Source organism: Nanorana parkeri, unplaced genomic scaffold (genome assembly GCF_000935625.1).
Source record: "Nanorana parkeri isolate BGI_ZX_2015 unplaced genomic scaffold, ASM93562v1 scaffold3457, whole genome shotgun sequence".
NCBI classification, from domain to species: Eukaryota; Metazoa; Chordata; class Amphibia; order Anura; family Dicroglossidae; genus Nanorana; species Nanorana parkeri.
Window position 1 is genome coordinate 13,179 of NW_017309725.1, and position 13,111 is coordinate 26,289.

At 44.5% G+C, this 13,111-nt stretch overlaps 1 protein-coding gene across 1 annotated transcript; it reads left to right on the forward strand.

The window, feature by feature from the left end:
- Positions 1–630: 630 nt before the first annotated feature.
- ZP2 (zona pellucida glycoprotein 2) lies at positions 631–11,811 on the forward strand. Its single transcript, XM_018575002.1, has 16 exons — positions 631–652; positions 1,648–1,734; positions 2,128–2,213; positions 3,385–3,507; positions 4,979–5,146; positions 5,226–5,322; positions 6,596–6,783; positions 6,876–6,999; positions 7,134–7,312; positions 7,383–7,471; positions 8,596–8,726; positions 8,797–8,986; positions 10,549–10,675; positions 11,354–11,447; positions 11,537–11,626; positions 11,696–11,811. The coding sequence occupies exons 1-16, from the start codon at positions 631–633 to the stop codon at positions 11,809–11,811; spliced, it is 1,911 nt and encodes a 636-aa protein (XP_018430504.1).
- The last annotated feature ends 1,300 nt before the right edge of the window (positions 11,812–13,111 follow it).

The window sequence follows — 13,111 nt, forward strand, 5'->3', positions numbered from 1 at the left end:
AAATGCCGAGGGGGCCGGTGTGCCGCCGCTGCCCGTTCAGCATTGCGGTCATCGGAAGCCCGCCCCTCAGTGGGGCGGGCTTGCGATGATCGAGAGTGCGATCTGCCTGTCCAAGATAGGCAGATCGTACGTTTTTTTAATCCCTGTACAACCAACGCAAGACTAAAGTCTTGCGATGGTTGTAGAGTGTATGGCCACCTTAAGGCCTGTGGCCAGCATAACACCTCTACTTCCCCCTACAAATCATCGGTCAATTGAGACCAGCTGGGGGTGTCCTCATTACACCAACCAGCAAGCATGGAAGGTGGACTCCTAATGACCTGGCTATAAATACGTCCCCTCACCTCATCCTGCTATTGTGTTCTCTGGGGAAGCTGTGTACTGGTTGGACTCAGTGCTGGGGAATTACATTATTGGATTTTAAGGACTTATTGAAGGGGCTCAACCCTAAAGACACAATGGTGCCCACACCTTGGAGTGGCTGTTTTAGAGATTTTGGGTAATGTATTTTGTTTCCATGTGAGGTGTTTTTTTTCTCTCAGTGGAGATTTTTTTTTCTTTTATTTATTATTTTTCTTTTCATTTTACAGATTTTTATTTCTATGCTTTCTGATTGCTGTTCCTGATGTGATGTCGCTGCTGGACTTCCCAGGTTGGTGGTTATCTAAGAATGTGTTTGTAATGGTGGAGGGCCTTGAAGATCTCAATGGACTGCAAGTGCATTGATGTCACCCCATTTGTAGTCCATTGGCTTCTTCCTCCAGCCCCAATACCTCCAGTATGGGCCTAGAGATGGAGGGAAAAGTCTACAGGAACTTGAGCATTGCATGTTATCCCTGGAGTGTGCGGCACCATGTACATACTTGCGCCTGTGATCAACTGGGGCTGGAGGAGTAGTATGCCTGGGGATTGAGGAATAGTCTGAAGGAGCATGCGCACCGCAACTATGATCCATTGGTTGCTTTGCAGCAAAAAAACAATGATTGCATTTTTGTTTGGTCAATGTGGGTGCATTACATTTCTGTAAGGGGTGGAATTGGCCTTTTTATAGCTTTAAAAGACTATACATATTGCAATGTGCATGGCCATGACAACTGCACTCTGGATGAGTTTCTGCATAATGGATTTAGCCCTTTCATGTGGGAAGTACATCGGCTGCCACTGTTGACCTTCAGTTGCCTGGGTCTCACAGGAGCCATCTGGCCTGAATTTCCAGATTGGCTCTCCCCTGAGTGTGGTTTGGATTGGGAATGTGTAACATTTGGCCTTGATGCAAAATGTCTAGTACAAGTAATAAATATCAAACTCCCTGTAAAGGCTGAGGTGTATAGAAGAGCAGGCTCTGCAAAATGTAAAGCTGATCCCTGTAAACACTACTGAGTTGGTTCTCCTTTTGGAGAAATAAATGCTTTAAAACCAAAAGCTGTTAGTCTGGAACTGGAGGACTTTTGGTGACTGAGAATTTGTTGGGGCTCTACCCAAAAGCCAACCCATGCCACATATCTGACCGTTTCCTGCACTAAATCATGACGCAAATAGCATTGTAGATCACTTCATGTATTCCTCTGTGTTCTTTATGCTTTTGTCATGATTCCCATTAAATAGGGTTCCTATCTGCTTCTAAGAGACTTACCTTTTTTGTTGTAGGTCCTTCTACCTGTTTGGATGATGGGATCCAAGTATCAAAGCCAGATAATATTCTCCTGAGTTCTTGGAAGAGGCTTCATATTGTAGGTAGGAATGTAATGGTCTGCATGTTGAAATCCAGGGGTATCGCAGTGATTTTTGACTAAACTTGCTATGGAGGGTCAGTAAGGACTTCTGTGTAAAATTGGCTGTATCCTGTAGGTTGCCAGTAATATAGAGCGGGTGGACTGATCTGGTAGGACAACCAGCCTAAGGGGAAGCTCACATTTTAGCGGGGGTAGTAATACCACTCCTACATTTTTGTTCAGTGTAGGGGGGAAGAGAGACGAGTCCTTAAGTTCTTCCTTTGCGCAAGCATGCAAAGTTTGCCACAAACCCAAAGCTTGTTGTCCCTCTTGGGCACTAGAAGTCATCTGGACACCAGCAGAAAAGCGCACCTTCTGCTAAGGCATGGCTGATGGAACCAATTTTTCTCTGCAGATGCTAGTGGAGCTGAATTGGAGGCGTGTGATCTTCATGTAGATGAAAGCACTGTGACTATCCTAGAGAAATGTATTGACTATAAGGTGAGAGCTGAGAAGTATTAGCAAACTACCAACCTGGTAAAGCTGAAAAGACTGTACAATGTTGAATGGTAATTTATATTAAAATGGTGGTTAGTCATGATGGTAATTGAGCTCCCTTTTTAACAAAACCTTTATGCCATATTTGGTCAGATTATGAATTTTCATGTCTAGGATCTGCTCTGTTTTTAACCTGTTTGAACAAAGATGGGTTGCATTGCATTTGAGTTGCCCTGCCCTAAGCGGGTGTGACCATTAAGGTTTTGTTAACGGAGCAGGAAGGAGAACCTACTGGAAGTGCTCTCCTAAGAGCAAACATGGGCTTGGGGCTTAGGCTGAACCTTGGAAGATCTACCAAGGAGGGTGCTTGATAAGCCAGAGATGTGCTTTGTCCTTGGTCTTTCTCAAAAGGCCAGTTGTATTGACTACCACAGCCAATTTTCTATTACCAGGATGCTGGTCTAGCTTGTAGGTCTTTGTGCTGTGAATACAGAGTATGGATTTTATTGGAGTCTGCAGTGTTCTGTACACCCAACACTCTCCCCTGGGTTTAGGGTGACAGAATAAACTTCAACTTTGATTGTAAAGTGATTTGTACACCTGTTTACAACACCACTTGGGTATGCCCTGAGTGGAAATGTTGGCCCACCTGTCCTAGGGCAAGGGTTGGCAACCTTGGCACCCCAGCTGTGGGTGAGAACCTGTCCTTTAAGACTTTGAAAGACAGTGCCACAGGCATGACTAGCAGAAGCATGATGGGGACTTTGTAGTTTCACCCCAGCTGGAGTGCTGAGGGTGACTGCCCCTGCTCTGGGATGTAAGGGGATGTGACATATATTATGTCTAATGGACTACTTCAGGGTAAAGGCAAACACTTGGGTTTCTCTAGATATTGGCTCCTATGTGGTTACATACATTTTACATGCCCAAATGATGTGATCTGTACAAATTATGGCTAAGTGCAGGAAATTGTTTACCATTACTTAAAGCTGAGGCAGATGCCTGTGTAAATTTTCCTTGCTGTGCCCACAACTTGCATAAAAATATTGGGCACTGAGTGAATTTCAGTCTTGACTAACAACGGTGGATTAAGATGCTTTGAAGAGCAGTCAGGTTTTGTAAGCTTGCCTGAGCTGTATCCAAAGGTTGTCATAATGAAACTCTTCTCTTGTAGGCTGGAAGAAAAACTGCTTATGTTTCTATTGAGAATCTAGTCTACAAGATTGCATGCCATGATTACCAGGCTGACTCTTCTTATGGTGGAGCAGTAGTTCAATGTGAAAATAATTTCATAATGGTAAGCTGGGTGTTCTGGCCACATGGGTTCCATCCATTTAGTTTTTTTTTAATTGCAGATGTTCAAAAGAGAAAAGCAAATGCTCTTTAGAGGGTATAAGTTTAATTGAGAAATCCAAAAGACTGCACTGTAAACTGGTCAGCAACATGGATGCTCCCTGTGACTCCTATTCTGAAGAATGGGTAACAAGTGCAGATTAGGCTTTTGGACTTTCCTGCATACCTTTTAAACAACTCATAGTATTGCTAGTGGGCAGCCTAGTAGCTGGTGACCTAGCTGGACAACTAACACTTTAGAAAGGTTGATATCGACTGACTGCCTCATTGTCTTGTGCTGGGGTTATGCTAGAGTCCATCTCCAGGGAAATTGGTTTCCTTTCCACCTTTCCAGTAGGGATGCCACCAACTGCAAGGGTTAACTGCTTGTTTATGCCTAAGATGCAATTTCTTTCCACTACTCTCCCTTAGGCAGATGTTGAGCTTTGCAGTGCAGGAACAGTCCTAATGCAAGCGAGGAGGGGGGTGGGGGGTGGAGAGAGACGCCTAAAATGTTGAAGTTGGTCTTTAAGCTGCTCTATGACCTGACCAAGTTCTTGTGAGGGAGGCCGTGTCTTGGATTTTTTTTTCTTGGAGTGCTATGTTGTACGTAATAGTGAATTGCAGTGTTGTGGACTATGGTGTGTATGCCGCTGCCCCCCCCACTTCTCTTTCCTCCAGTGCATGCAACAAACAGTCCTATTTTTGGTGGGGGGGTGCTCGGTATCTAAAAATGGCCAGGAATAACTTGCTCCCCTATATACTTCAATATATTTCAACCTCCTAAGCCCCGCTTTCCTGGATATTGAACCCAGACAGATTTGCCCATCCCTAGGTGACGGCATAGTCTGAGGCCGTAGAGTATGCACAGGTGGCAACAGCATTAGAGTGCAATGACAGACTGGCTGGGAAGGGGATGGCTTTGTCAATTTCAGAATCCTCAGGGTTGTATTTCAGACTAGGACTTCGTTAAATTAGTTTAAAAGCTTTCTTCAGACATAACCAACTAAATCCCTGTAAACAAATCTATAGAGTACAGAACTAACTTTTTTTTGTGTTTCCCCCCCCCCATGTTCCAATAAAAACTGGAACAACTATGAGAAGCATTGATAAAGTTAGTCAGGTGGGGAAAAAAAGACAAGTTAATTAAGTTCAACCTATAGAGATGGAGTGACGGAATAACTAAGGCCATCTGGCGTTGAACGGTCAACAATGGGGGCTTTACCATGTGCAAACCCCCTCACTATAAAATGGGTGACGGGTCGCACTCGCACGCTGGAGACTGCCACCATAAGTAGTGTGTGTGGGTTTATTCTGCAAAGGCAGTTTCCAGTTATCCAAAACGGGGCACTTTACAACTTTCCAAGCAGGTACTTCCATGCCTTTTTTATATTGTATCAGGAAAAATCAACTAATGCTGCCTTTACAAATCTTAGACTGTTGCTGAACCACCTGTGTCAACCTGGCTGGTAACAATCTATGATGGAGCCCAAAAGAAGACGGTTAGCGTGGCAAATGCCAGAACTTATGGATACGACTTGACAAGTGATGAGCAGAACCTTAAGTTCAAGATCCGTTATGATGCCTTAGGAATACGTGGGCTTGTAAGTCCTAGATGGAGGTTCCCTTTCACCTGTCTCACTTTGTCACCCTCAGTTTTTTTTAACCATTGTTTCTTTCTAGGGCGATAGCCAAATTTTTTACCAAGGAGACATTCGGCTCATTCTGACAAATATTAACCCAAAAATCACAATTGATGTGAAGATTAGATGTGTCAAAGGTAACTGTATATTGATGTGACACTTTATGTAGTTGGCATGTCTAAAACATGAGCTCCTTTTGGGTTTCTTGGGGGGTGGAAGGGGGCAAGTGCTATGGGCCAGGTGAGCTTGCTAGTGGAGAGGGGCAGGACTAGTAAATGGCCTGGACATTGCTGTGATGCACTTGGGAGATCTAGCTCTGAAGGGTTATGGTCAGTCCCTCCTAGATGCCTTCAATTCACTTTAATGCTCAATTTTCAACTATAGAAATGCACATGTTGCAACCCTTTCCTGGCATGGATATTAATTCAGGTGCCTCTGCTGGCTGGTAGATGTTTAATGGTTCTTGTAGCATGGTTTTTTCCATGAAGTTCAACTCTACTACATGCTTACTCATGCTTTTCCTCTATTAGGAATTCAAAAACTTGGCATGCTCCTAGTAAGTAAACACTTAGCTTTGTGCAGTCATGCAATTTGGTAGACCTTGGGCATTTCTATGTAATAAGCATGACAATTTCATGAGGTAACAGGCATATTCTGAGACTTGGTTTTCAGTAGATGTTTAGATATGACCCTTAAGGTCCCCACACACCTTACGATAATCGTGGGAAATCCCGCAATCGTACGATATCGTAAGGTATGTGGAAGCTGTGCGACCTACTACTGTAAGGTTGCACGACTTTAAACTTACGAATATGTTTGCAAACCCGCCGAGCATCGTACGATGTTCGGTGGGTGTGTAGCATGTTCGTAAGATAAAAGCTGGACGGGCCGGTGTGCGCAAGCGCACACTGCCCGTTTGGCATTGCGGTCATCGGAAGCCTGCCCCTCAGGGGGCGTGGCTTGCGATCATCAAGTACGATCTGCCTATGCAAGATGGGCAGATCGTGCGATGGTTGTAAGGTGTGTGTGCCCAGCCTAACATTTATCTTTAGTGGCAAGGGCTGATAGAAGGTGAGCTTATTTTAGATGAAGCTGAAGGTTGGAAGTAAGGCACCATTATAAATGGCTACTAAAGCATTCTCATGTGGTGGTCTGGTAGCTTAGTCTGAGATCCTTCAGGGGTGTTGCTGGCAGTAAAGCTTAAACAGTAACACTTAAGAATAATGCAAATGCCACGTAACTAAACTCTAGGCCCTTATATGTTGGGCTTTAAAAAAAATAAAGTGATACAGGCAGTGATTTTTTTTAAACAGTCCTGTGGTGTAGGTAGGACCATTTAAAATTAAGGATTGCCTAGAAAAGATACACGGCTGTTTACATGTCATAAGTAACCTTTTGCTGGTCTTGCAGGGCCTTTCCCGTGCAACAATACCCATATGAACATCTCAATTCCTCCGTTTGATGGCACTCTACAGTTCATTGACGTTGGCAATGTAGCCATTCCAATACGCAATAGTGGTGCTGCACTTCAAAAACACGGGTTATCAGTTGACCTTAGCAACGGGACCAACGTTACTATCAGTAAGGAGAATCTAAAGGTAAGGAGCAGCTAAAGGTGAACATTACCATTTGGCACTAGAATGGTTATTGTCTGTAGTCATCTAATTATCGGCCCTGTTTTTGTCTTTAGGAATTGCCAATCACTGACCCAAGGAGATTCTACTTGCCTTCTCTTGTTCTGATCTTCATGGTGGATGATGATTTTATTGTGGCAATGAGTCTTACTGGATATTGTAAGACAACCTTTGTTTCTGGTGAGTTGGCCGATGCTAAACCATCCCATACATTTGGAAGAGCCCTGGTGTCCTAAAAGCTTTTCAAACAAAATTCTGCATTTTTAAGTTGGCATTCTGAATTCTAGAATTTCTTTTTTTTTTTTTTTTTCTAGGTGATCCCTTCTGCTCAAAAGATGGCTTTATGACTGTTCAGGTGTTGTCACTGCAAACAAGACCTAGTCTGAACGTGGATACTGTGATTCTGGGAGACGGTCAATGCAAGCCGACAAATAAGACTGCCGGCATGGTTGAGTTTAAATTCTCTTTGAAGGAGTGTGGCACAAAAATGAGGGTAAGTTTGTTTTTTAAAGGAATAATCTACAACGATTGTTGCGCCATGTGTTTAACCAAACGTCTTGCAGTTTGTAGGTGGGGATCTCCTCTACGAGAATGAACTGCGTGCCCTCTGGAAAGATTTTCCTAGAAGGATCTCAAGAGACAGTGAGCTGAGGTACATATGCAATACAGTAGCTGGTGCCATGCCTAGAACATTTGGCAATGTCAGATTGGCCATAGGCAACAAGTTCACCTGTAGGTGGCACTGTCTGAGGTAATGGTGTGGACAGAATTTTCTACACTACAATGATGACAATTTTAATCTGCGAGCATTATTGCAAATTGCAGGGGTTTCCATGCCTTGATTTATAACTGGAGGGCTTCTCTAGGTAGACATGGAGGGTGGTTACTTTTGTTCCCCATGGTCCCTGCGTGTTGTAAGTCACCGCACCAAGTTTACTCCCTGGATGGACTCTAATTTTAATACAAATTGGTAAACTGAACGAGACATTGTAGTCCATCCCGGGAGTGAGCTTCGAGCAGTGACTACTTACAACACACAGGGACCATGGGGAACAGACGTAGCCCCCCTCCAGAAGGGACAGTGTCTGCACAAATTCAGATATTTGAGGATCTTCAGCCGAGTGATCAGATTTGTTAAGGTTCTTAAATCTTAAATACATTAAGCACCCGAGTAGTGTCACTTTAATGTGGTGGCTCTTTTGAACAAAAAAATGTATATAGGGTGTATGCAGGGCCGGTGCTAGACTATTTTGCGCCCTAGGCAAGACCAACTAGAAGACAAGCGGTGCAGCCCCAATCCCCCACCAATGCGTGTGCGGCCCCATTCTCCTGGCTTGCGTCCACAGGCGATTAATGTAAGCAGCCGGGGCAATAGCCAGACTGCTATTGGCTAGATTTCATTTGAAATGACCAATAGCAGACTGGCTATTGAAACACTAGCACCTGAGGAGCGGCCCTGAGAAAGCTGTCTGTTGTTGCCCCTCTGCTCAGTGGGCAGGTGCAATAGCCAGCCTGCTATTCTCTGCAATATGGAAGAGGGGGGTTGAGTGGTCAAGGCTGTGCCCTAGGCGGCTGCCTAGTTTGCCTAGTGGCAGCACTGGCCCTGGGTGTATGCAGTCGAAGTGGCCACAGTCTTTCAGAATGGTTATCTTGGCATGGTCTGGTATAGGATTTAAACACTTTATGATGGTCTCTGAATGGTCAGAAGTTCACTTATATTTAGGGGGAACATACTAGAAAACAAGCTCCTGAACAGCAACTTCGTCCTTTTTGCAGAGAGACTGTTCGTTGTCGGTACAATGTCTCTGATGGACTTTTGTTTAACGTGAATGTGCAAACTCCATCTCCTCCTCCGGTCTCTGTAAGACATGATGGTCCAATTTCCTTCATGCTAAATCTCTACGAAGGTATGTAGGTTCATTGAGGCCCTTAATTTTACCTTTTGTGGCACTGGATATTAATTATTTTCCTCTTAAGATGACTCCTATAAGCTACTGTACCAGGATAACCAATATCCAGTTGTGAAGACCCTCCGTGATCCCATCTACCTGGAAGTGCAAGTTCTGAATCGTACTGATGCAAACATTGAGCTGGTACTGAATGACTGCTGGGCAACAATGTCTCCAGACCCTACATCCTCCCCTCAATGGAACGTTGTTGTAGACGGGTAAGTAACTTGCCAAAGATGCCTGGATGGAAGGCACAATGTACAGCTGAAAGCTATAAATGAAAAAAAACTGCCATGTGATTTGAGCATGCCACTGTTGTATACAATGCTGGGTTTAGTGGTGAATTTCATAGTCCTTGACTGCTGGATTCTGTATTTAAAATGCAGAATAAGCTTCTCAGTCATTGAACACTTATAGGAGAACTGAGGCGAGTGAAAATCACTCAGCCTCATAGTTCGAGCCAACGTGTGACAATGAAACTGTCACACGTCGGCTCAATAGATCAGAAAGCGAACGAACAGTGTCTTGTCACGACTCCCTGCAGGGATTCTCCCCCTCTGATCCTCTAGTGCTGACTGGGGAGGGGGCTGGATACAGCTGGCTCTACCTCAAGAGGCGGAGCCAGCTATCCACACAGCTGGGTGCATCTCGACAGCATTGTCGGGATCTGCCTCAGTATACAGCAAGTTGTAGACTGCTATATACTAAGCTTTGGGTTACGGCAGGATGCTAGTATATGTCCTCCCGTGACCCTAAAGGGAACTATCGGGGAAAAACTTACCCCCCCATAGTTCTCAAGTTCCTGCCCCACCACAAAATTGAGTATACAAAGCTAGAAATGCCAATGGCTAATGTTACAGCTGAACTCCAGGCAAATAATTTCACGAATATATTAAAGGAGAATTATGAGGTGTGAAATCACTCTGCCTCATCTGAGCCGACCTGTGACAATGAAACTGTCACAGGTCAGCTCAGTAGATCGGGTCAGCTCAGTAGATCGGGAAGTGAGTGAACACACTTCTCAATCCTTTGCCGCCAGAGAGCTGTGACGGGAAGGACTGGATTCACCCCTCCCCTGTCTGATCCTCCAGTGCTGACTGGCAGAATGGATGGGGGAGGGGGCGGGTACAGCTGGCGCTGCTTCTAGATGGGCAGAGCCAGCTGTCACTCGCACAGCTGGGTGGATCCAGACAATTGTAGAGATCCGTTCCGGCGTCTCAGTATACAGGGAGCTGTAGCTTGCTATATACTGAGCTTAGGGTGGCAGGAGGATGCTAGTTTGTATCCTCTCATACCCTTAGAACTATGGGGTAAAACACTGACTCCATAGTTCTCTAATGGTCAAAGGATATAAATCCACTGAGTGCCCCAAATGCCTTTTTCAAACCTGGTTATCTAGCAAAAGTAGTGGTGACGGTTACTGTGCTGTAGAGCTGTGGTTGGAACACCACAGGTTCACCTACTACATGGCGAGGAGAAAAGACCAGTCACCCTGGACAAGTAGAGCAGCAGTGACCAGTCTTACAGGAAGCTCCAAGTCTCACACGGGATTACTGCACAGATCTGGATAATATACACAAAGCTCACCCAGATTCCAGAAGAATACACACTGATCTTGTGACCTCACTTGCTGATCAGATTTCAGTTCTATAAACTATTGGGGATCCCGAAACATAACTTGGCCTTCAAACACTAAAAGGTTGAGCACATGTGGTTTTAGATTGGCTTTAATAAGGAAGTTTTTGGTTCTTTAGCCTTACTAGGTTTCCCCCTCTTCTAGTTGTGAAGAAGACCGAGATGACTACCTTACAGTTTTTCATAAAGTTTCAAATGTGCTGCTTCCAAAACACCGCAAGCGATTTGAAGTCAAGGCTTTTGAATTTGTCTTTGAAGATGTATCTAGCTTTGTAAGTAATGGGGTTTTAGAAGTGCATAGAAACGTCTGGCAGCTTATAGTCCTTAGATGTGGTGGTTGCATGTCTGCAGTTATAGAGAAACAAAAGTAGTTTGCTAAAAACTAATGCAGCATCACATCTAAGGACAGGTAAGCTGTAATATAGTAAAGTTTTTGCAGGTTGGATAACCAATAAAGCTGCCCTCTTATCTGTAGTCTGGCATTAATGCTGTATGTTGGGCCATATGCAAAATGGCCATCGACCCATGGAAATTGTCTTCAAATCCTGGCTTGAAAATTGGCATTTAGGTGATGGAGGCTAAAACCAGTTTTAAGTACTCGTTTAGGCCAGCCTCAAGCTTTGTTAAACAACTTTCTCTGAGGCTTTTACCCTAAACTAACTTGGGGTAGGCAACCTTGGCACAACTGTAGTGAAACTAACTCCCATCATGCTTCTTGAAGTCATAACTGTGGCCATGAGCAGGGGTTAGTCTTGCAATCCATGGGATGGGTGGTGGTTGTCTTGCTATCCCTGGCGGTTGTCTTGCAATCCATGGGGGGGGGGGGCAGGGTCTTACAGATTCACCATAGCTGGAACGCTATCGTTGCCTTCTCCTGATCTAACTAGCAAAGTTGTAGCTTAAGGGAAGTCTAAAACCTTATCCATAACTAAACATATATTCTTTTGCAGGTCTTCTTCCACTGCAGTGCTCTTATTTGCAGCCTCCAGTCTCCAGACTACCCTCTCTGTACAAAAAGTTGTGAAGGGTCTAGAAGGAAAAGAGGCAAGTGTTTCCAAACATTTAATTCCCTCGCCTCCCCATCCCTGAAAACAAGTGGCTCTTAATTTATAATTTTTTCACATCTGTTGTAGATGAATTGTTCTTAAACAGGCATTCTGTGCTGGCCAGTCTTCCCGGACCATTGCTGTTTGTGGACTCTGATCCTGCAAAGACCCTCCAAGGTAATACTGGATGCAGTTGGTAGATTTGCAATGGCAATTGTTGGTGTCTAACTTATCCATTTCTTCTAGATGAGTACAAGGTCATCAAAGAGATCACTCTGGGAGTCCTGCCTGCCTTTGGTATTGTTGCTGTGATTATTATGGTAGTTGTGCTTCTGTCTACAGTCAGAAAGGCAAACCATTAAACTGACAAATTTATATCCTAGGCCAGGGGTCAGCAACCTGCAGCTCTGGAGCCATATGTGGCTCTTTCATCACTCTGCTGTGGCTCCCTGTCCAGGGGTGGAACTACCACCAGGGCCTCGGGCTGTGGGGGGGCCCAGTGAGGTCCAGTCCTGGGCACCCCCCTTGGTGGAATGTGCAGCGTCTATGGTGTGCTCTGCAGGGTCACTCTCGTGCGCTCTGTGGGGTCTCGGGTAAGCCCTGATTCCGATGAGTTACAAAGCCCACATATACCTATAATATCCATTTTAGATGTCAAGTTTTGTGGCTCTGGGTTTTTTTTTTTCCTGTGGGAAACTGGTCCAAATGGCTGTTTTAAGGTTGCTGACCCCTGTCCTAGGCAGAGGTTCTAACCCCTACTCATTTTGGGAGTGTCTTGTTGCACTTTGTCCAATGGGTATCCCGCCTCACTCCATACTGGACACTCCTTAGGACGGGTGCTTAAATGACTGGATGGCACTGCTGGAATCGATGAAACAAATGTCACCAGCACACCTGAGGTCAAATGAATGTCCTTTGACACTTGTGTCACACTGACATTTCAGGGCTGGGCAGGGTCACCTTCATCCTGAGTCTGAAGGGGGTCCTGAAATGTCACCATAGGATATTCCCTTGACCGATCTCATGTGCTGGTGACATTTTGCTGCTTCATTGTTGCACTTTGTGTCCATACTGGAGGGGTTCCCCTCACTTTCGAGGCAGTAAATGAAGGGAAAGCATTCCAATTAGTCTGGACTGCAGTCAAAATGGAAAATTGGTCTGAGCATCACTCACTCAAACAAGTTTGACAACATCTGGGAGGTCTGGCCCTGGGTGAGTCTAGTCTTAGGCCTCACATGTTCCAAGGGGAAGCTTCAACCTCTAACTCATTGGGGTGCATCTACTGAAGGTAAGCGGGCTGTTTGTCAGAATGTTTATACTGCTGATATACAGTTTTCTGTTTATGGAAACAAGGATCTATATTTAAGGAGATTCCCAACTTATTTCCATCAAAATTTACATGAGTTCTTTCATTTTGCGCTGACTTAACGACCAGAGGAATACAAAAGTATACAAAACATGTATATTCCAAATTAGTGCAGAATTAAATATAATTGGTGACAAACAAAGAATATGGATCAGATATATCAATTTGATAACACAGGTAATGCATAAAATGTAACCAGGATATTCAAAATATAAACGTAACCAAAATAAAACAACTTTTAAGTGCAATGGGTATCTTATCAGTGGATCACAAAATAAGAAAACAAAGTTCAGAAT